Source organism: Trachurus japonicus, chromosome 24 (genome assembly GCF_045865225.1).
Source record: "Trachurus japonicus isolate A0001 chromosome 24, Traja_1.0".
Lineage (NCBI taxonomy): Eukaryota > Metazoa > Chordata > Actinopteri > Carangiformes > Carangidae > Trachurus > Trachurus japonicus.
In genome coordinates, this window is record NC_140930.1 from 6,780,787 (window position 1) to 6,802,961 (window position 22,175).

Genomic DNA, 22,175 nt, shown 5'->3' on the forward strand with positions numbered 1-22,175 from the left:
AGGAGGAGGAGGAGCAGGAGGAGGAGGAGGAGGCGCCGTCACCATGGAGAAGCTGGAGAAGCAGCTGATCTGCCCCGTGTGTCTGGAGACCTTCTCCAAGCCCGTGGTCATCCTGCCCTGCCAGCACAACCTCTGCAGGAAGTGCGCCAGCGACGTCTTCCAGGTGAGAAAAGGGTTAAAATGTTTATAATGTAAAAGCTGAAGTCGCTTCCTCACTGATGACGTCATCAGGACCTGAGCTCCAGTTTGACCTTTGACCTCCCAAACCTCAAACCATCCTCTTTCTCTTTCTCTTCCTCCTCTTCAACCTCTTTCTTCCCCCCCTCCCTCCATTTCATCATCTCCTCTTCTGCTCCTCCTCCTCTTTCCCTTCTCCTTCTTTTCCTCCCCCTCCTCTTCCTTCCCCTCCTTCTCTTCTTCATCTTCCTCCTCTTCCTCCTTCTCTTTCTATTCTCCTCTTCCTCCCCACCACCACCTCCTCTACCTCCTCCTTCCCCTCCTCCTCCTCCTTCTCTTTCTATTCTGCTCCTCTTCTTCCTCCTCCACCTCCTCTTCCTCCTTCTCCTTCCCCCCCTCCTCTCGCTCTTCATCCACCTCCTCCTTCTCCTCTTCCTCCTTCTCTTTCTCTTCTCCTCTTCCTCCACCTCCTCCTCGTCTTCCTCCTCTTCCTCCTTCTCTTTCTCTTCTTTTCCTGTTCCTCTTCCTCCTTCTCTTTCTCCTCCTCTTCTTCCTCCTATTTCTCTTCTTCTTTTCCTCCCCCTCTTCTTCCTTCTCTTTCTCTTCTCCTCTTCTTCCTCCTCTTCCTCCTACTCCACTCCTCTTCCTCCTTCTCTTTCTATTCTCCTCTTCCTCCTCCTCTTCCACTCATCATCTTCCTCCCCCACCTTCATCTCTCCTCCTCCTCCTCTTCCTCCTCCTCTTCTTCCTCCTCTTCTTCCTCCTCTTTCCCTTCTCCTTCTTTTCCTCCCCCTCCTCTTCTCTTCCTTCCCCTCCTTCTCTTCTTCATCTTCCTCCTCTTCCTCCTTCTCTTTCTATTCTCCTCTTCCTCCTCTTCTTCCTCCTCCTCTTCCACTGCTCATCTTCCTCCCCACCACCACCTCCTCTACCTCCTCCTTCTCCTCCTCCTCTTCTTCCTCCTCCTCCTTCTCTTTCTATTCGACCCCCCCCCACCTCCTCTTCCTCCTCTTTCTCTCCCCCTCCTCCTCCTCTCTCTCTCTCTCTCTCCTTCTCCTCTTCCTCCTCTTCTTCCTCCTCCTCCTCTCTCCTCCTCTTCCTCCTCCTCCTCTCTCTTCTCCTCCTCCTCTTCTTCTTCCTCCTCCTTCTTCTCCTTCTCCTCTTCCTCCTCTTCTTCCTCCTCCTCCTCCTCCTTCTCCTCCTCCTCCTCTTCCTCCTCCTCCTCTCTCCTCCTCCTTCTCCTCCTTCTCCTCCTCCTCCTCATCTCTCCTCCTCCTCCTCCTTCTCCTCCTCCTCCTCATCTCTCCTTCTCCTCCTCCTCCTCCTCCTCTCTCTCCTCCTCCTCCTCCTCTTCCTCCTCCTCCTCCTCTCCTCCTCCCCCACCTTCACCTCTTCTTCCTCTTCCTCTTCCTCCTCCTCCTCCTCCTCCTCTCTCTCCTCTTCCTCCTCCTCTCTCTCTCCTCCTCCTCCTCCTCTTCCTCCTCCTCCTCTCTCTCCTCCTCCTCCTCCTCTCTCTCTCTCCCTCCTCCTCCTCCTCTCTCTCCTCCTTCCTCCCCCACCTTCACCTCTTCCTCCTCCTCCTCTCTCTCCTCCTCCTTCTCCACCTCCTCCTCATCTCTCCTCCCTCCTCCTCCTCCTCTTCCTCCTCCTCCTCCTCCTCTCCTCCTCCAGGCAGCCAACCCCCTGTGGCAGACCCGTGGCTCCTCCTCCGGCGGCGGCGGTCGTTTCCGTTGTCCGTCGTGTCGCCATGACGTCGTGTTGGACCGACACGGCGTCTACGGGCTCCAGAGGAACCTGCTGGTGGAGAACATCATCGACGTCTACAGGCAGCAGGAGACAGCACGGTGTGTGTGTGTGTGTGTGTGTGTGTGTGTACCTCTATGGTACCATGTTGCCCTCAGGCATCATACCACTTTTTGGCCTGTCACATCTCCACAATTCATCCCATTTAATGCTGTAATACTTTAAAAAAGAGAAGAGACCTTAGAGAACCAATAACAATGCTTTAATTTATCACATGACTTTCAAGAAGCCACTGAAACCCTTTTTTGCAGACTTTTTCAAAGGAAACAGGTTTGCCATTTTGCTCCACTAAAACGGTCTGAAAACATACAGTAACTTCCTGGCCCTTTTTCATCTGGAAAAAAATATATTTACACTAATAGATTAGTAAAGTTTAATTTTTAATAGTTCCATGCAATTTATTTACTTATTAAATAATGGAAACTTGTTAAAATGCACCTGTTGCCCGAAAGCAACAACGTACCATTACAGAAAATTGCAATGTTGCCTTGAGGCAACAGTGGACCATTATGGAATCAAAATTGCATTATGAGACTATGGTAGTGTGTGTTTAGGTGTAAATATAATGTTCAAAAACATATAATTCATCATAATTTTGTTTTTTTTTCCTTAATAAATTTGATTTTGGATGCAGTAAAGTAAACATCAGGCTATTATGATGATGATGAGGAAGATGAGAGTGAGAATTCGGATGAGGATGAGGCCAGTGAAGGTGAAAGTCTACAGAGACTGGTGTTTCTAATACAGTAGATGATGAACCGTAATGGTACAATGTTGCCTACAGTCAACAAATCCCAAAAACTTCCAAAAATAAATAATTTTTTAAAATTTCTTTAGATTATGTTTATTTAGTCTATTTTGAGACATAAAAACACTCCAAACATTTTTCCCCCCACTGGCATCATAATGCAGCGTACCATAGAGGGTTCAAATTTACACAAGAAGAATGAGTTATAATGCTTCATCATAGTGTGTAGTTATTATTTAATGTTTTCAGTAACATGAATGAAAGTAGTAGTGAGGTGAAGTTGTAATGATGAGTGTGGACCAGCAGAGAGCAGTGTTGTGTTGTTGTTGTGTTCACAGTTTATTTCCTGTCTCTGATTTCTTTCCTTTCTTTTTCTTTTCTTTTTTTTATTCAATACAAAACATTACAACTTTATTGTAACTTGTAATACAGCGCATTCGTAGCTCTAAATAGATCAGGAGGTCACATGACGCGACGTCGCAGCTGCACACTGAAACATTTTAATCCTGTTTGTTTGGAGTTAAGTTATTCTGTGTTGCACATGTGACAAATACAGATTCAAACTAAACTAAACAGTAAAGATCCTGTTAGAAGCTGAGGTTGATTAACATATTAAAGGGATAATTCACCCAAAATTCTAATTTCACTCATTATCTACTCACCCTCATGTCGACTAATGCCCTGTACACACTGTGCGATTTTGGCCGTCGCAGACGAAAGACGGCCGATCGTAGGAGAATCGTGGCGAAATCTTTGGTCGTAGCTCTAAATCGGCCGTCTTACGTCGCTCTGTGAGACAGGTTCTACGACGGCCGTTGTCAGCGTCTTGCGACCAAAGATGACCTGCGATTAAATTCTGACAGTGTCAGAAAACTGCTACGACCTACATAATCAGATGATGGACGTCTATCAGTGGCGCAGGTGAAAGGGACGAGCACTGATTTTCGAGTAAATAGTCATTAAATTAAAAAACGAATAGTTTATCTTGTCATGACTGGAGAGGTGTTCCTTTTTACTGTCGCAGAAAGAGGAGGAACATGGACAGACTCATACAGCCATCAGAAAAGTTGTGTGAAACTCTGTCAAAAAAAAAAAAAAAACCCATGTGCGGACTATGATGAGAAGCGGTCGCCTACCGGAGAATACTGACGTGTTTACGCCGGGAGAGGTGACTTCGTCCTCGTTTAGATGTGCTCTCATTACGTGACGGTACTGCTGTGATGTTCTCTGCCAATACAGGCCGTGATTTAATTTTTAAATAACGGACAACTGGCGGTAGCCTACTGCTCCACTGGTGCCGGTGACTTGTGTCTGTGTGTGAAGAGGGAGAGAGGAAGAGAGGGAGGAAGGGGGGGGGGGGGGAGCGGGCGACCTGCAATTCAGTAGAACGATCATCATACAGTCTGCACACGTCAAACTTGACGTCGTAGCAAAGATTGTAAATTCCACGTCGCATAGTGTGTCATGCAACAGTCTTATAAGACTGCTAAAATCGCACAGTGTGTAGAGGACATAAGGGCTGGGAGAAGTTTCAGAGTCCTCCGTGGCTTCTCTGAGTTACAGGGGGTCTCGGCGTAGCAGTGCATGTCCATATAACGGTTGCAAATGGATACCAACTGTCTTCGTAACAAAAAGACACACCAAAAAACATCCAAATACCTCCATGCTGCTCGTGTGTAATGTCCGTCTTGTATTGAAGCCCTGAAATGAGAAATTGTTCCGAAAAAAAATTAAATAAGTCTATATTTCAAGCTTGTTTGCAGCGGAAGCTCCTCTTCCTGGTCCGTCCAAATCTCGCGAGAGTCTTTTTGTTACGAAGACAGTTGGTATCCATTTGCAACCGTCATATGGACATGCAGTGCTACGCCGAGACCCCCTGTAACTCAGAGAAGCCACGGAGGACTCTGAAACTTCTCCCAGCCCTTAGTCCACATGAGGGTGAGTAGATAATGAGTGAAATTTGAATTTTGGGTGAACTATCCCTTTAAATTCAAAGCTTCATGTTGAAGCCTCTCCTCTTCCTCTTCCTCTCTCTCTGTGTTTTGCACGTGAACTCATTTACGTCGACTCTGCTCTGATGTTTCAGTCGTCGTGAGTGTGAACTTGTCACTTTGTCTCCACAACAGACGCTCGGTGACTCAGCGACGAGGAGACGTCGTCGTTCGTTATCCGTTATAAAACAGACGAGGAGTTCGTTTTCACAGCTTCTTTTGTAACTTCGTTCTCGTCGTTTCTCATCATTTTTTCATGTGTGGTGGGAATAAAAAATCTCATGACTTGAATCATCACGTTGGTCAGAGACGCCGACGTCACAGGACAAAAGGCCGTTTTCCTCCTGAGTCAAGGAAGGAAGGAAGGAAGGATGAAGGGAAGGAAGGAAGGATGAAGGGAAAGATGGGAGGAAAGAAAGAAGGGGAAAAGAAAGGAATGATAGATGGAGGGAGGGAACAGATTGGGGGAAATTGGGGGAAAAAGGAAGGAAGAAGTAAGGATGTAGGGAAGGAAGGAAGGAAGGAAGGAAGGGAGGGAGGGAAAAAGGATTGTGGAAAGAAAGATAGAGCGAGGGAACAGATTCATTCGAGGAAGGAAGAAGGGAAAGAAGGAAGAGAAAAAGGAAGGAAAGAAAGATGAGGGAGGGAACAGATCAGGTCAATTGGATCAAAAGAGGGAGGAAGAAGAAGTAAGGATGACGGGAAGGAAGGAAGGAAGGAAGGAAGGAAGGAAGGGAAAAAGGATTGTGGAAAGAAGGAAGGGAGAAAGGAAAGAAGGAAGGATGGAAAGGAAGGAAGGAAGGGAAAGATGGGAGGAAAGAAGGAAGGGGAAAAGGAAGGAATGATAGATGGAGGGAGGGAACAGATTGGGGGAAATTGGGGGAAGAAGTAAGGACGAAGGGAAGGAAGGAAGGAAGAAAGGAAGGAAGAGAGAAAGGGAGAAAGGAAGTTAAGAAGGAAGGATTGAGGAAGGGAACAGATTGTGGGAAATTGGGGGGAAAAGGACGGAAGAAGTAAGGACGATGGGAAGGAAGGGAGGGAAAAAGGATTGTGGAAAGAAGGAAGGAAAGAAAGATGGAGCGAGGGAACAGATTCATCCGAGGAAGGAAGAAGGGAAAGAAGGAAAGAAAGATGAGGGAGGGAACAGATCAGGTCAATTGGATCAAAAGAGGAAGGAAGAAGAAGTAAGGATGACGGGAAGGAAGGAAGGAAGGAAGGAAGGAAGGAAAGAAGGATGGAGGAAGGGAACAGATTGGGGGAAAAAGGAAGGAAGAAGGAAGGAAGGAAGGGAGGGGAAAGGGACTGTGGAAAGAAGGAAGGAAAGAAAGATGGAGCGAGGGAACAGATTCATTCGAGGAAGGAAGAAGGGAAAGAAGGAAGAGAAAAAGGAAGGAAAGAAAGATGAGGGAGGGAACAGATCAGGTCAATTGGATCAAAAGAGGAAGGAAGAAGGAAGGGAGGGGAAAAGGATTGTGGAAAGAAGGAAGGAAAGAAAGATGGAGCGAGGGAACAGATTCATTCGAGGAAGGAAGAAGGGAAAGAAGGGAGGAAAGAAGGAAGAGAAAAAGGAAGGAAAGAAAGATGAGGGAGGGAACAGATCAGGTCAATTGGATCAAAAGAGGAAGGAAGAAGAAGTAAGGACGATGGGAAGGAAGGAAGGAAGGAAGGAAGGAAGGGAGGGAGGGAGGGAGGGAAAAAGGATTGTGGAAAGAAGGAAGGGAGAAAGGAAAGAAGGAAGGAAGGAAGGGAGAAAGGAAAGAAGGAAGGATGGAGGGAAGGGAGGGAGGGAGGGAGGGAAAAAGGATTGTGGAAAGAAGGAAGGAAAGAAAGATGGAGCGAGGGAATAGATTCATTCGAGGAAGGAAGAAGGGAGGGAACAGATTGGATCAAAAGAGGAAGGAAGAAGAAGGAAGGACGACGGGAAGGAAGGAAGGAAAGAAGGAAGGGGAAAAGGATTGTGGAAAGAAGGAAGGGGAAAAGGAAGGAAAGAAGGAAGGATGGAGGAAGGGAACAGATTGTGTGTGTGTGTGTGTGTGTGTGTGTGTGTGTGTGTGTGTGTGTGTGTGTGTGTGTGTGTGTGTGTGTGTGTGTGTGTGTGTGTGTGTGTGTGTGTGTGTGTGTGTGTGTGTGTGTGTGTGTGTGTGTGTGTGTGTGTGTGCGCCTCCATCGTCATCGTCACGGTCACCGGCTGACGTCAACGACGACAGAGACGACACCGATAACAGAAGTAAACTAAGCTGCTTCAACAATGGAGCCGCTGCTGCCAAGTCTCCGCTCGTGTTTGGAGATGAGATTAAAAAGCAGCCAAGTTTTTTTTTTTTTTTTTTTTAAACGTCTTTATTGAAGCACAATGTCGGCGAATTAAACTGATGGAAAAACTGACTCAACTCTTGTTTTTATAGAGGAAGAATAAACCTCCTCTGAAGTTTATTCCTCATGTATCACCGGGTTTAGACTGTAGACCAAATCGCCTTGTTGTTTACATTCTACTTCCGGGTAGAAAACCAGCACGTAATTTGAATGAGATCAGTAGTAACGAACGAGAGTTTAGCTATATATCATATTTTTCACGCCCTATCACTGTTTAGACAAATCTGAAATGATTGAAGAAACATTACTATTTCTGAGTGTGTGTTTTGTGTTGCTATGTGTTGTATTTATTCAGTTTGGGGGAATCACGGTGTCTAGAAAGCATCAGTGGCTGCAGCTGACAGGGACAGCTAACGGTAGCTAAACTAACGGCAGCAGTAAAGCTAACGGCAGTAGCTAAGCTAACAGCAGCAGCTAAGCTAACACCAGGACGTCAGCTGTTAAAACCCTCCCGTTGTCAGACACGACACGAAACTACTCCAGTTAGCTCAGTCATGTTGTAACTAAGATATCCGCTGGAGAAAATATTTTTTCATGGACCGTTTATTGAGTCACTGAGTTATTAAAGTTAAACAGGTAGCTAACCGTTAGCCCGGCTAATCTATGATAACCATGACTAATTACAAAAATGTGCACACGTAAATAGTAATGTTTGTCCAATCATTGGTTTTATAGACTTTACAAACATCAGATTAGTCTAAACGGTGATATAGTGACATGAAAAAGTAGATATATATAGCGAAACTCTCGTCCGTCACTATTGTTCGAATGCTGGTTTTCTACCCGGAAGTAGTTGTAAACAACAAGGCGATTCGTCCTATAGACTAGATGCTGAATGTGGGTCAGTGACACAGTGAACGCCATGAATGTTAATTATAACGTTGTTAATCATAGTTTTGGTTCAGTCGCACATGTTGCCAGAGAAGAACGACGAAAAGAAGAAGAGGAAAGTTTAATGATGTTTAAAGATTCATATTTTCCTCTTCTTCTGTCTTTTATTTTTAAATTTTGATTCATAAAAAAAGAATCAAATAAAACATCTCAGTGTAGTTTTCCACCTCCTCCTCTCTCGGCTTCTCTCTGGAGCTCCAGTAACAACAGGTCGGTGTCAGCCAATCAGAAGAGAGGAGGAGACTCTGAGCTTCTTTTCTGATTGGCCGACTGTTTTCTGAGTGATCCAATAAAAAACAGAGAATATTTCAGAATAAAACACTCAGAGAAACCAAATTCTGCAAGTTGTTGGATGGTGGTGGGCGGGGCTTAGGGTGACTGCTTAGTTGTGACATCACAAAGTGACAGGAAGTCCTGACGGCTGGTTTTAAAGGACAATTCCAGGCGAATTCAACTCAGGGGTGTATTTTCATATCATTTTAGGTCTAAAAGAATGAATCTGAAGATTTTCAGTTTAATCGCTCCTGTTTTGCGGTAGTTGCGTCTGTCCCCGCATCGCTACGGCAGCAATGAATGGGAGTGGATGTAAGTTCCGCTGTTTAGGCTGTTTCCAGCCCTCAAAGCCGCAATTTTTTTCCACAGACAGCGTCAGATGGCTACTCAAACATGCACCGAGAAGTTTATTTACTTCAAGCAAGCCGACATGTTTGTAAAACTAGATCTAATTCAAAGTCTCCCGGAGTCTTGCGCGAGACCCAGTTGCCGTGCTCGGTGTGTTCAGGTGCAGTGGGAAAAGCTACCGTTTGTGTCATAAACACAGGAATATCAACTCTTTACTTGCTTCAAGTAAAAAAAACTTCTCGGCGCATCTTTGAGTAGCCACCTGACGCTGTCTGTGGAAAAAAATGTACACTTCAAGCAAGTAAAGAGTTGATATTCCTGTGTTTATGATACAAGCGGTAGCTCCTACTGCACCTGAACACACCAGCACTGCAACTTCGGGCTTGTGCGAGACTCCGGGAGACTTTGAATTAGATCTAGTTTTACAAACATGTCGGCTTGCTTGAAGTTAATAAACTTCTCGGTGCATGTTTGAGTCTCCATCTGACGCTGTCTGTGGAAAAAAATTGCGGCTTTGAGGGATGTAAACAGCCTAAACAGCGGAACTTATATCCACTCCCATTCATTGCTGCCGTGGCGATGCGGGGACAGACGCAACTACCGCAAAACAGGAGCAATTAAACTGAAAATCTTCAGATTCATTCTTTTAGACCTAAAATGATATGAAAATACACCCCAGAGTTGAATTCGCCTGGAATTGTCCTTTAAGGGTCAGTTTCTGAATACAGGCTGTGTGCATTTCTCTGTGGACTGAGGCTTTGATACTTTCACAGTATTAATATAGAACCTAGAGCTGCTTTATAATCACACTACACATGGACATCTACCTTTATACTGTATGGAGCTTTAACACAAACATCTACCTTTATACTGTATGGAGCTTTAACACAAACATCTACCTTTATACTGTATGGAGCTTTAAAGGGATAGTTCAACATTTTGGCAAATTGGCCCATTGCCATAATCGCTATAGTCATAGCAGTAGGTTCATTACCTTTAATTGTAGGTGTAAGCTATTTTCAGTACGGCGGAGCGCAGCAGCTGGCTGCTCAGAGCTACGCTATGGAGGCTAAGGGAATTTCTTGGTTTCCCTCATTAAACTCATCAAATTCAACATCCCAAAACTCCACAGCGCTTTTGTAGACAAGTTGTGACCTGCACATTCACCACGCTATGAGATAATGACGGAACGATACGAAACGGAGCCGTTTTCGAGGTAAATACAGGGTAAATACGGAGACTGCTTGCTGAAAAACTGTCCCTGAACGCAACGCGAATCAGCGGTTTTGTATGAATTTACCTCGAAAACGGCTCCGTTTCGTATCGTTCCGTCATTATCTCATAGCGTGGTGAATGTGCAGCTCACAACTTGTCTACAAAAGCGCTGTGGAGTTTTGGGATTTTGTATTTGATGAGTTTAATGAGGGAAACCAAGAAATTCCCTTAGCCTCCATAGCGTAGCTCTGAGCAGCCTGCTGCTGCGCTCCGCTGTACTAAAAATAGCTTACACCTACAATTAAAGGTAACGAACCTACTGCTATGACTATAGCAATTATGGCAATGGGCCAATTTGCCAAAATGTTGAACTATCCCTTTAATACAAACATCTACCTTTATTTTGAAGGAGTTTTAACACAAACATCTACCTTTGTGTCTCCTCAGACTGGTGAACATGAAGCCTGAGCAGCAGCAGCAGCAGCAGCAGCAGAAGTTGATGTGCGAGGAGCACGAAGACGAGAAGATCAACATCTACTGTCTGTCGTGTCAGACGCCGACCTGCTCCATGTGCAAAGTGTTTGGACAACACAAAGACTGTGACGTGGCTCCGCTCAGCAGCGTCTACACCACGCAGAAGGTAAAGAATCAACATTGGCAGCTTTTCACTCGGCGCAACAGACGTCTCATTACTCAGAATAACCCTTCTGGTTTATGACTGAGACAGAGTCAGAGGAGCTGGAAGGGAAACGATCCAGAGATGGAGATGACAAAGAGTCTAAACTATAATCTAAAATATTTATCTTCCATATTTCTACTTCCTGTTTCTATTTGCATCTTTTTCTGTCTGGATGCTTGTTTCATTTCATTTTTTATTTGTTCCACGCATGGACATTTTCATTTCATACAGTACATTACTGACAAAATTATAACAGATTATAATTTACACATCCCATGCATGGAAAGAAGCAGGATGAAGAAAACGTATTTTCCCTGCCCCTTAATCAATTCATTTTGAAATTGGAACTAGATTGTCTGTCAAGTTACTTATAAATAACATCGACAAAAATAAATGAAAAGAAAACACAAGCAACTCAATTATGGCCAATGACCTCCCAATAAAAATAAAATAATAATAATAACTTAGATTTTAGATATATTTTCTAGATAAATAAACAAAGAAAGCATAACAAGAGCAACAACCTGCACATTTCATATGAACTTATAATTTTTTCTTTGTACCTTTTCTGCTCATTGATGCAAACATTGATGTGTACATAACAAATAAGGTCAGTTGCAGTGATACTACAGTTTGTTTTAATGCAGAAACAGATATCACAACTTGGTGTTTTTGGACACACAAAGTCACACAAAGACAAAGTGCAGCAGTTTAGTGATGCAGGCGGCGGCAGTAGGAGTGTCCAGCATGTTACTGAGCGTCGGCTTTGTTGACATTTCAGTGTCATTCGCTCCGTCTCCGTCTCTGAGTCTGTCTCATCTGAAATTCAGACGAGGACGAGGAGGAAAGTTGTCGACGCTTCGTCTTCGTGCAAAGTTTGATTTAACCAACAAAAGTCCCAAGAGGTTTCATCATTTCATCCAGATGTGATGTGGGTGTTTTGTTGCACAGATGACACTTACTCATCATACGACAGTGAGTCTGTGAAAACACGTGTGTGTGTGTGTGTGTGTGTGTGTGTGTGTGTGTGTGTGTGTGTGTGTGTGTGTGTGTGTGTGTGTGTTGTTCTGTGAGTGTGTGAACAGCTGGTGACTCATGTTGTTGGAGCTTCAGGTGGCGACTGAGTTACTGATGAGAACAGACTGACTCTGTTTAACAAGAAGAAAAGTTTGGAAACTTTTCATTCACATCTGGATCCACAGAGAGATACAGATGTTAATTATTATATTATATTATGTTTTAGTGGCAATTATTCCACTGAGGAACTCTCCAATGTGACATTTTGGTTTTGGACACTTAGTTGAACAAAATAAGACATTTTAAGACTTCATCTTTAATCTTTTTTTCTTCTTTTTATTGCCATTTTCATAGATTAAATTAACTAATCTGCAGATTATTTGATGATATTCAGATAGTTTTCTAAATTATCATTAGAGTCATTGTCAATGTGAAACATTTAAGCAGTTTATTTGTGGTCTGAAGGACTTAAAACAGCAGAATCAAGAGTCTGATGTGATAGTTGGTGGTTTTGATGGCGCCCCCCTGTGGCGTCTATTAGCTACCACTAAGGTCAGTCATACTGCTTTCACTGTGTTCAACTTTCCTGTCACTCTCTCATTGTTTCTGTCGAATCAACGGTCAACACATTAAGATGCCTCCAGTTAATTTGAGTTAAAGCAGAAGTAAGCGATCCGGTCGTTTTGGCTAATGCTGCATTCCAGGCAGGCTTTTGAAACCGTAAATTACAGCTTCAAGTCACAACTTACGACTTTGTAGCGTTCCAGGCAACCCACTCGTGTTTTTCCGACCTGTTTTACCGGTGAAAGTCACTATAACGGCCACTCGTAACTTCCGACCCGTGAACTCGTACCAGATTGAACTGGTACGACTTCACAGGTCGGAAAAACACGAGTTACGAGTTTCCTTGAACGCACCATAACAGTCCTCGTCCCTACGTCGCCACATTCACGGCGTCCCTTGGCTGCACACACAGCCCTGCATGCCGTTCTCTCTCCTCATTGGATAAAAACTGTAGGATACGATAAATGTTTTCTCCTCGGCTCAGAGCAGAGCAGAGGAACTGACAGACCCGTGTTTCAGTCCAAACACTCTATGTAAGTGATTGCTGTCGGAAGATATAACTATTTAAGACTTATATTAACACAAAAATATCACTTACTTCTGCTTTAATTTGAGTCAGTGTCTGAACTATCTCCAGTGATTTTCTGATTGTTTACAGGCCGATCTGAGCGACGGCATCGCCAACCTGGTCGCCAGAAACGACCACATCCAGGCCGTCATCACTAAGATGGAAGAAATATGTCACACTGTGGAGGTAACACACACACACACACACACACACACAAAAGACTAAAATGCAAAAATGCACAATATGTAAACCTCTGTTTTCCAGTGGAGATTGGAAAAAATAAAACAGATTTTGACTTAAAGCAGAAGTAAGCGGAATATTTGTGTTAATATAAGTCTTAAATAGTTATATCTTCCGACAGCAATCACTTATATAGAGTGTTTGGTCTGAAACACGGGTCTGTCAGTCACTCTGCTCTGCTCTGAGCCGAGGAGAAAACTTTCCTTGTATCCTACAACCTTTATCCAATGAGGAGAGAGAACGGCATAAAGGGGCGGTCCTCTCTGTGTGTGCAGCCAAGGGATGCGCGTGAATGTGGTGACGTAGGGACGAGGGCGGGGACTGCTAACTCCATCTGCTGACAGGAAGTTAGCCAAAACGACCGGATCGTTTACTTCTGCTTTAAACTCTAAAATCACTCTATGATAGGCTACTAATATCTACCAGGGTTCCTACGCAAGTATGGAAAGTATGGAATAATATGGAATTTGATTTTATACATTTCCAGGTCTTGAAAAGTATGGAAAATGGAAACTATTGTATGGAAATTAATAATACTATATATTAATACTTATTCAGTCTTATTCACATTTTGTATGCGCTATTGTACCTATAGCTACAATCTCCTGGAAATGATTTGGTTACATAATGGCATACACATTCAGAATAATGAAAACAAATGATTAATTGCATTATTTATTAACATGATACACATCTATTGGCTCAAATGTCACAAATTATTTGAATTTTTTTACTGAGACACTGCAAAAACTCAAAATCTTTCCGAGAATATTTGTCTTATTTCTTGTCAAAATGTCTCATTTCTAGTCAACACTAATCTCTTTCCACTTAAAATAAGACTCATCACCTAAAAATTAACTTGTTTTTAGATCATTTTCACTTGTTTCAAACAAATTTTCACTTGAGAGATAAGTAGAAAAATCTGCCAGTGAAAGCAAGATTTTTGAAAAAACTTGTTCCACTATCAGATTTTTCTACTTATTTCAAGTGAAAATATGCTAGAAAGAAGTAAAACAAGCTACTTTTTATGTGATGAGTCTTATTTTAAGTATAATGAGATATGTTTTGACTAGAAATAAGACATATTCTTGGTAAGATTTTGAGTTTTTTGCAGTGGAAGTCTGGAAATTAGGGTCTGGAAAAAGTATGGAATTTGGAAATTTAAAATGTGTAGGAACCCTGATCTACGTATCTCAATAATATAACTTCCTCCTTATCAATGAAATCACTCTTGACTCTCTGTGACTCTGTGAATCTCGTGTGTTGGCGTCAGGATAACGGTCAGCGGCAGAGGCAGCAGCTGGTCGACCACTTCGGCGGCCTGGTGGCCATCCTGGAGGAGAGGAAGCAGGAGCTGGTCGGTCTGATCTCCAGGCAACAGGACGAGAAGCTGAAACACGTCCGATCCCTCATCCGCCGCCACAACGACCAGCTGGAGGCCGCGGTGACGCTGGTGGAGTCGGCCATCCAGTCGATGGACGAGCCGCACATGCCTCTGTTCATACAGGTGAGTCCCACCTCAGGTCTGATGGACATTAATATAGATTCATGCTGTGTCTCGGAGCGTTTTGGAGTTGTTGGATTGTGTATTTGATGAGTTTGATGAGGGAAACCAAGAAATCCCATGAGCCTGTAGCTCTGAGCAGCTTGTGGCTCTGCTCCGCCGTTCTAAAAATAGCTTGCACCGACAATTAAAGGTAACAAACCTACTGCTATGACTATAGGGATTATGGCAATGGGCCAATTTGCCAAAATGTTGAACTATCCCTTTAATAAACTAGAGGACATACAGAAATCAATCAGCAAATGCAAGTTTTTCTGTGGCTACATAGCTAACATTAGCATCAACAGCTGTTTATTTACCAGTCTAGAAGAAATGTTGCAAATTTAGCATCTATAATCAAACTAAATTCATTTACTAATCAGAAGTGGTCTCCAATGGCGACAGATTTGTTAACTCCTGTGTTGCTGCTTAGTTAGCATGCTAACCAGCTAGCTCCAATTTCCGATACCGAGTCGCTGTAGCTTCCAGTCTGCCCTGAAGAAGTAGTTTATGACCTTTTGTATTGTAAACACAACAATGGCTGAAGTTCATAGTGAAACTGATGAGTAAACAACTTCTATTGCTAATGTGTTGGCCATAGCAACAATGCTAACTAACGCTGGCTACGTAGCAACAGCTAAACTTCTATAGAGCTTCTTTACAAAGATAACATCTCTAATGTTAAGATTTGCTGGTTTCTTTTTGTTAGAGTAGAGAAATTGTATTTTCTTACATTTTTACAGACTACAAGAAAACTTAAAACAATTTTTTTTAAATTACATATAACTAAAAGCTAATTGAGGCCGAGGACGTTGCAGCTGTGCAGCAGATCAGTGTTGTTAAACTGAATCAAGGGCTAAATGTTTATATCAGTCACACTTTGTTTGTTTAGCAATAAATTAAAAGATAAAATAAAACAAGATAAAGTAGAAACTTTATACTCAAAAACTTGGATTAGTTGGTTTTACATTTGTGTTTGAGGAAACATTTTCAGCTGTTCACATAAAATATGAGCCTGCTGTTGTGTTTTATTGTGACAAACACAAGTGAGAGTTTGTTTATGTGTTGTTTGTGGGTTTATTTTTATCCAGTTTTTATTTTGCAATTTTCAGTTTTATGATGCAATTTGAGAATCAAGTCAAACCTGAGAGAGTTGAATCTTTAGTTTGACGATCTGACCTCGGATCAGTTCCACCATCTTTACGGCTCATGCCACGAGTCTGCGTCACTGTGTGTGTGTGTGTGTGTGTGTGTGTGTGTGGAAGCCTCAGGTGTCTCTGTTTCATTCTTCCAGAGCAGGTGTTAGAGAAGATAGATTCAGAGGTGAGCAGGTAGTAAACAGTGCGAGGCTTTTCTGGCAGCTGCAGTGTTTCTTTAAATCATGTTTGTATTTTACACGGTGACGTTTCTGACAAATGTTGTTGGCACCATGTGATTAACTCTCTCTCTCTGTCTTTCTCTCTCTCGTTCACAGAGCGCCCAAGTCATCCTGGAGAAGTAAGTCCAGTTCAGTTTCTGTGTTGAAGCTCTGATTTAACATCTTTAACATGACTTCATTGTTCCTTACTCTTCAGAAACAGCTAATTAATTAGTTGGTTCAGTGTTATTCAACTTTTCGCCTTTCAAATTCAAATGGGGTCACCGGAAATAAAAAAAATTCTGATGAAAATGTTTTTTTAACTAATTACCGGTATTATTCTTTTAAAAATTATGACCAAAAACACCACACACAATCTTGAACAAATGTACTCTAGACTTTCACTTTCTCAAATATAAATCGAGCCTATCTTGATTGACTGCCAGGAGCGGGGTCGCCTGAAATTTGTGATGTCAAAATGGGGTAACGAGCCAAAAAAAAGGTTGGGAACCACTGAGTTGGTTACAAGACACAATAAGAAGGTTTTACAAATTCAGATTCACACAATAAACTAATCAAAAAAATAAACAATTCTCTCTATATCCTAAGATCTTCATTATAATTTTGTCATTTATTTAGTATCAATAATCTAACGATGTCATATAGAATAATGTATCAGAGTAACAACTGAACTTGAATCCTTACTGGAAATGTAATAAAACATCATCCATTGAAATTTAAAAACCTAAACCCTAAAAAAATAGATAAATAAAATCCAGACTGAACCAAAACGATAACTAGTTCCTGTCATTCAGCAATTACCATTAAACCTGTGGTCAGTGAACGTCTCATCGGTCTGTCGTTGTGTGTATCGGCCTGTGTGTGTGTGTGCCTGCCAGACATTTAGTCACTTCCTATACATTATGCAGATGTTGATCCACTCGTTGCCAAGAGATCGAGAAAAAAAAAAAGCCAAACGAATCCTGTGGCGTCACCGAGCGTCCTCACGGGAACGGCCGGAGACCAGAGAGTGTGTTTGGTTTGTTGATGGATGGAGCAGCTGAGGAAGAAGTTTACTGATTAAATATTTATCAGTGAATCTACTGACAGGTCACAGGACGCATCTGACTCTTCAGATTGGGCTGATTGGTCTGAATGATGATGATTTGTAGGACAAACAAACAAACAAAAAGGTGATTAACAAAATAAACAGTGGTTTGGGTGACGTAAGGACACATTAATCTTAATTTTGTGTTTTGAATTCATGTTCTGTAAAATGTGAGATTAAAATTTTCAGGTATTGAATCTCCTACTCTCTCTCCTCTTTGTCTGGGATTCATGTTTTTGTACCCTGTTAAAGGGGAATTGCTGTTTTTTACAATCTGGACCTTATTTCTAGCATAAAATACGATCATTTACTCACCCAGATAACTTTGGTGTCATTACAAGTCGTTCCGACGAAATTAACTCCAGCCGAGAGCCGCGTATATCCGTATAATGGAGTCTACAGGGCAGCAGAATGCAGCCTCTAAATAACACATTATCTGCCGCGAAACTCCTTCATTTCACCAATATTTTGTTATGATACGCTAGTGCTATTCCCCTCTGAGTCCGGGGTTAGCTGTTATCAACATCCGGGGTCTGTAGGTTGACCTACTGACCTCTGATCTGGATGATGTCATCTCTGAGCGCTGCGCGGCTCATTCTGATAATAATCATTCTGCTTCGGCATTCAGGTCCATTTTTATCTCAACTAGCCGGAGCTTTAGTGAGTCCAGGTTGCGGAGAGGAAGCCCGTGGAAGCTGAACTTCATCCAGCTGCTCATTTTGTTCTGACAAGTCTGAAATGTGCAGAAACGAACTGTAGCATTAGCGATAGCAACAAGCCGCGCCGCCAGGTCAGAGGTCAGTAGGTCAACCTACAGACCCCGGATGTTGATAACAGCTAACCCCGGACTCAGAGGGGAATAGCACTAGCCTATCAGAACTAAATATTGGTGAAATGAAGGAGTTTCTCTGCAGATAATGTGTTATTTAGAGGCTGCATTCTGCTGCCCTGTAGACTCCATTATACGGATATACGCGGCTCTCGGCTGGAGCTCATTTCATCACAACAACTCGTAATGACACCAAAGTTATCTGGGGGAGGAAATGATCATATTTTATGCTAGAAATAAGGTCCAGATTGTAAAAAACGGCAATTCCCCTTTAAACAGATGTAATAACATTAGAAGATGTAAACTTTTACAACTTTAACATTGAAGTCTTATTTTGCAGCCTTGTGTCTTGTTTGTGTTGTTGTTGTTGTTGTTGTTGTTGACAGGATGGCGGTGATGGCGAGAGCCTCGAACACGGAGCGTCCAGAGCTCGGTTATCAGAGCATGAGCCACTTCGTCATCGACACCGACGACCTCGCTGACATGTTGAGGAACATCGACTTCTGCTCAGGTGCAAACAAGTAAAGTCTGAAATTATCAACAGATCAGTTTTACAGACTGGAGTTTTCTCCTTTTGATTTAATCGTCGTTTTTTGGGGGGGTCATGTGTGTAGATAAAGTGGAAAAGACGTGTGTTGATAAAACATCAGGCGTACTTCAGCTAAAAGTATAAAACATGTTTGAATGTACAAGAATTGGAGTGAAGTAAAAACTCCTGATCTACCAATAAACCACACCATTTATAAAAAGTTGGCACCTCGGCTTCACAAAGACCTCACTTTGCCTATAAATATGTGCGTGTGTATTAATATGTGTTCTGGTATTAATACTTTGCGGGGACTATGACATATTATGGGACATTATTTAGGTCCTAACAAGGAAACTTGTGTTTGTGTTTTCAGGTGTGGGAGACGATGGAGAGGAGGATCCTGAAGAAGCAGCAGATGAGTCGGACCTGGACTTTGGCTCCAGGTTTTAAAGACCAGAGCAGGTAACCGATGTAGTTTTAAACAACTTTAACGTAAATTTGGATGTTTTTAAAAGTTAACAATCAGAGTAAAGACAGGTTGAGATCCTCTGAGGGACCAGTAGAAGATGTTTGCTGCAGTTCTGGGGTCACTCTGATGGTGACAAGTATTGATGAATTGATCAGGGTTTCTCTCAGGCAGGATTTTGTGGTTTGTTTGATTTTTGGTTTTGAAAGTGTCACATTAGTTATTCAGCCTCCAGAGGAGCTGAGGTTTTACAGGAGAACAGCAGCGACTCGCTCTCCTCTAAACGGTCACAACTTAGACTACACAGTCTGTTTTATTTTATTTAGATGCATAGATCACGACATGGAGAGTTAAAGTTTTGAATTTTAGTCCTGAAATCCACTCGCTATGCAGTCTACACCCAGGTGTAAACAGTCACATTAGCTGTTCACAACAGCTAAAAAAAATACAAGTTTTAGCTTCCAATGTTTATTGGCCACAGACAGTAGCACTATTGGCTACAGACACCAGGGGCCTCATTTATCATTGTGGATACACGCTTTTTTACACGCTCTTTCCCCCATTTTGTGCGTACGCACTTTTCTCCGCCTAATTTGGGATCTATCAAACCAAAACCTGTCGGGAGAAAGTGCAAAAATTTACGACCAGTCCGACCATGGCGTACCGGCATTTACACGCTTTTTGAAGAACAGGAGGAATTGGCGACGCCGCTGCTGAGTCAGAGAACTGCAGCGGCGAGGGAGAGAGGAGCGGGGCACTGTTTGAAGTAGCAAGTGGTGGTGATCATGACCCCCCCCCCCCCTCCCACCACCACCACGTGTTGACGTCGGCACTTTACATGAAAAGCACAGCGACTCAGATTTTTCCCCTGTGCATTTACACTAGTTTACTCCTAAATATTGGCTTTATAAAACGAATTTCGTTTTCTTTTGATATCATATTGATATTTTTCCCCTGCATGTAGGCTACACCTCTTCCACAACCAGTCTGTCCAGTCTGGAAAATAATTTCTGCGACGTGCGTGTGTTACGTAGCCAGACTGGACACACACAAGCAAGCAGCAAGCCCAATAATGTCGGCGCAAATCAAAGCAAATGAGAAAACATGATCGATATTTTTTGTGTGAATAATATTTATTGTATTTAACAAAAATGGGTGCTGCCCAACATCATTTTAGGAAAAGTCACAGACTGGTGGACTTCAATGTTTTTTTGTTTTTTTTTAAATATATAGCTATGCACAAATGAAAATCAAAGTCTTCCAGTGAACGGAAGTTGGGGGTTAGTGGAAAGGGGTGCAAAGTAGTACTGACTGGCAGTGGAAACCCTGCTTTAAATTATTATGACATAATCTAAAATAAGGGGCAGAATAAATATGATTCTTCTTCTTTCTGTTCTGTTTCATTTAGATTTGGGAGTTTTTTGTTTTTATTGTAGCCTTTCAATGCAAGATGATGTTTCTGACTGATATTGCCGTGTTACCGTGTATCTCGCTTTCAGAGAAATTCCGCTTCTTCCTCCGCTCTCCGTCCGTCTGTTGTCTTCACCGTCTTCCACTGACGTCATTCCACACCTTTCCAGAGTGCACATGGCTACTTAATATGCACGTAACTGATTTGCATTGACCACATATGGTTGCGTGGGGCCGTTTAGGGGGCTGGGTATGAGGCGTGTTCTCATCCACGCTTTTCTCAGGTCCGGTGTGATCTATCAAGGGAAATACCGTGCAGCCGTGTGTACGCGGAGTTTGATAGATCTGAAAAGAGTGTATATTTTTTGGTCGTACGCACATTTTGCCTTTCCGTCGTACTGAAAATTTAAGAGGACTTTTACACGCTCTTTGATAAATGAGGCCCCTGGATGTTCATAGCCACATTAGCTGTTCATCTTTTCCACAAATAGCTTCGTTGGCTACAGACACCTGGATGTTCATAGCCACATTAGCTGTTCATCTTTGCCACCAATAGCTTCGCTGGCTACAGACACCTGATGCAGATAGCATCTAAATAATCATCAGTATAAACATGCACATGGTTTAAAGAGCTATATATTTTAAGGGTTTGAAGGTCCGGTGTGTAAAATGGGGAAAAAACTGTGATATTTAGTGAAACATGCTCTCTGGTTGGCTGGATTTTCCGTTCAGGCTGCCATACAAACATGGTGGCGCAAGATGGCGACACTCTCTAGTCTAAAGCAAGACCTTTGTTATACAGTATGTATATATAAAAGAAGAATTATAAGGCTTAAGGCTACGAAAACAAACACATTTTATAGCGATTATACACGTGTACAAATATATTCATGGGTAGTATATTCAGATTTTGCCAATAAACCTTGACATCTATTACACACTGGACCTTTAAACTTTGCAGACACAAACGGGACAAAAGCCTGTTAACAGACGTAATATTTGGGAAACTGTGTGAACTCCTCTAACAAAACCACTGGTGTAAAGTGAGCTGCAGTGAAGGATTCCCCTCATCGGCATCCGTGTTTTCATGCTGACTCAGTCAAACAACAACAACAACAGCGATGACACTGATCTGGTGTCTGATTTGTCTTTTGTTCTTCACTCCAGGTTCCTGCTGCAGTCCTGAGGAAACACGACACAACACGACACAACACAACAGAGGTTTATATCCTATAATCCTCCACAGCTACATGACATGGACATGAAACAGGAACAAAGACGACATGAGAACAACAAAAAAAAGAAAACAGATGGTCAGAAAACCTACATTTCTATACATTATCATCATCATCATCTGAGTTTCCCACTGCAGCAGCAGCAGCAGCACAGATGCAGGACGATCCCACTGTTTTTTTCTCTTTTCCCTCCCACATTGTTGCCTTTTGTTCACTATATAAAACACCCAGTGTATTGTGAGTAAATATATCTGCCTATGTATGTCTCACAGGAAACGTATAGTGGATTTAACTCTGTGCTTTCTTGTGTTGTGGGAGGGAAAGTGAAGAGATTTTGCTTGTGTGTGTCTTTTTCTTTTGGGATTTAAAGGCCTTATATAGATTTCTAAAGGCTCCTGTGAAGATGACAGTTTTTGCATTTTGCCAGTTTTATAACTTATTTAAAATGTTATGTAAATAAAATATAATTTAAAAAAGTGGGAATAGAAGTCATTTACAAGGTCATTTATCAGATCTGAGGTCAGGGCCATGAATGAATATTGTTGAGATATTTGGAGCAAAATGTGTATTGTCCTGTTTCAGATAAAGGAGGAGAATTGTCCTTTTTTATAAAAAGCATTAAAAGAAAAAAACCAGAGCGTGACAACAGCAGTGAGCAGGATGTGGAAATTAAAGAGTGGGCAGATAAGCTCATTATTATAGGTACGATCGTATTATTGTGGTGGGTTCGTGTGACAATGAAAACACACCTTTCAGAACAAAGGAGAAACGTCAGCAGCAAAAATAACGATGTTACTGATCATGTGACCCAAACCCA

The 22,175-nt window shown here is 42.4% G+C and overlaps 1 protein-coding gene across 1 annotated transcript; it reads left to right on the top strand.

The window, feature by feature from the left end:
* Positions 1-21,825, top strand: trim54 (tripartite motif containing 54). Its single transcript, XM_085771023.1, has 9 exons — positions 1-163; positions 1,846-2,018; positions 10,261-10,453; positions 12,732-12,827; positions 14,155-14,388; positions 15,899-15,921; positions 18,105-18,229; positions 18,621-18,709; positions 21,291-21,825. Exons 1-8 carry the CDS (start codon positions 44-46, stop codon positions 18,695-18,697), a joined length of 1,041 nt encoding a protein of 346 aa, XP_085627149.1. The 5' UTR covers positions 1-43; the 3' UTR covers positions 18,698-18,709; positions 21,291-21,825.
* The last annotated feature ends 350 nt before the right edge of the window (positions 21,826-22,175 follow it).

Excerpts from the sequence above, each read along its gene's own strand:
- trim54 (XM_085771023.1), top strand. The coding sequence starts at position 44 with ATGGAGAAGCTGGAGAAGCAGCTGATCTGCCCCGTGTGTCTGGAGACC. Across the intron at positions 164-1,845 it reads GCGCCAGCGACGTCTTCCAG|GCAGCCAACCCCCTGTGGCA; the intron begins GTGAGAAAAGGG and ends CTCCTCCTCCAG. Across the intron at positions 2,019-10,260 it reads AGGCAGCAGGAGACAGCACG|ACTGGTGAACATGAAGCCTG; the intron begins GTGTGTGTGTGT and ends GTGTCTCCTCAG.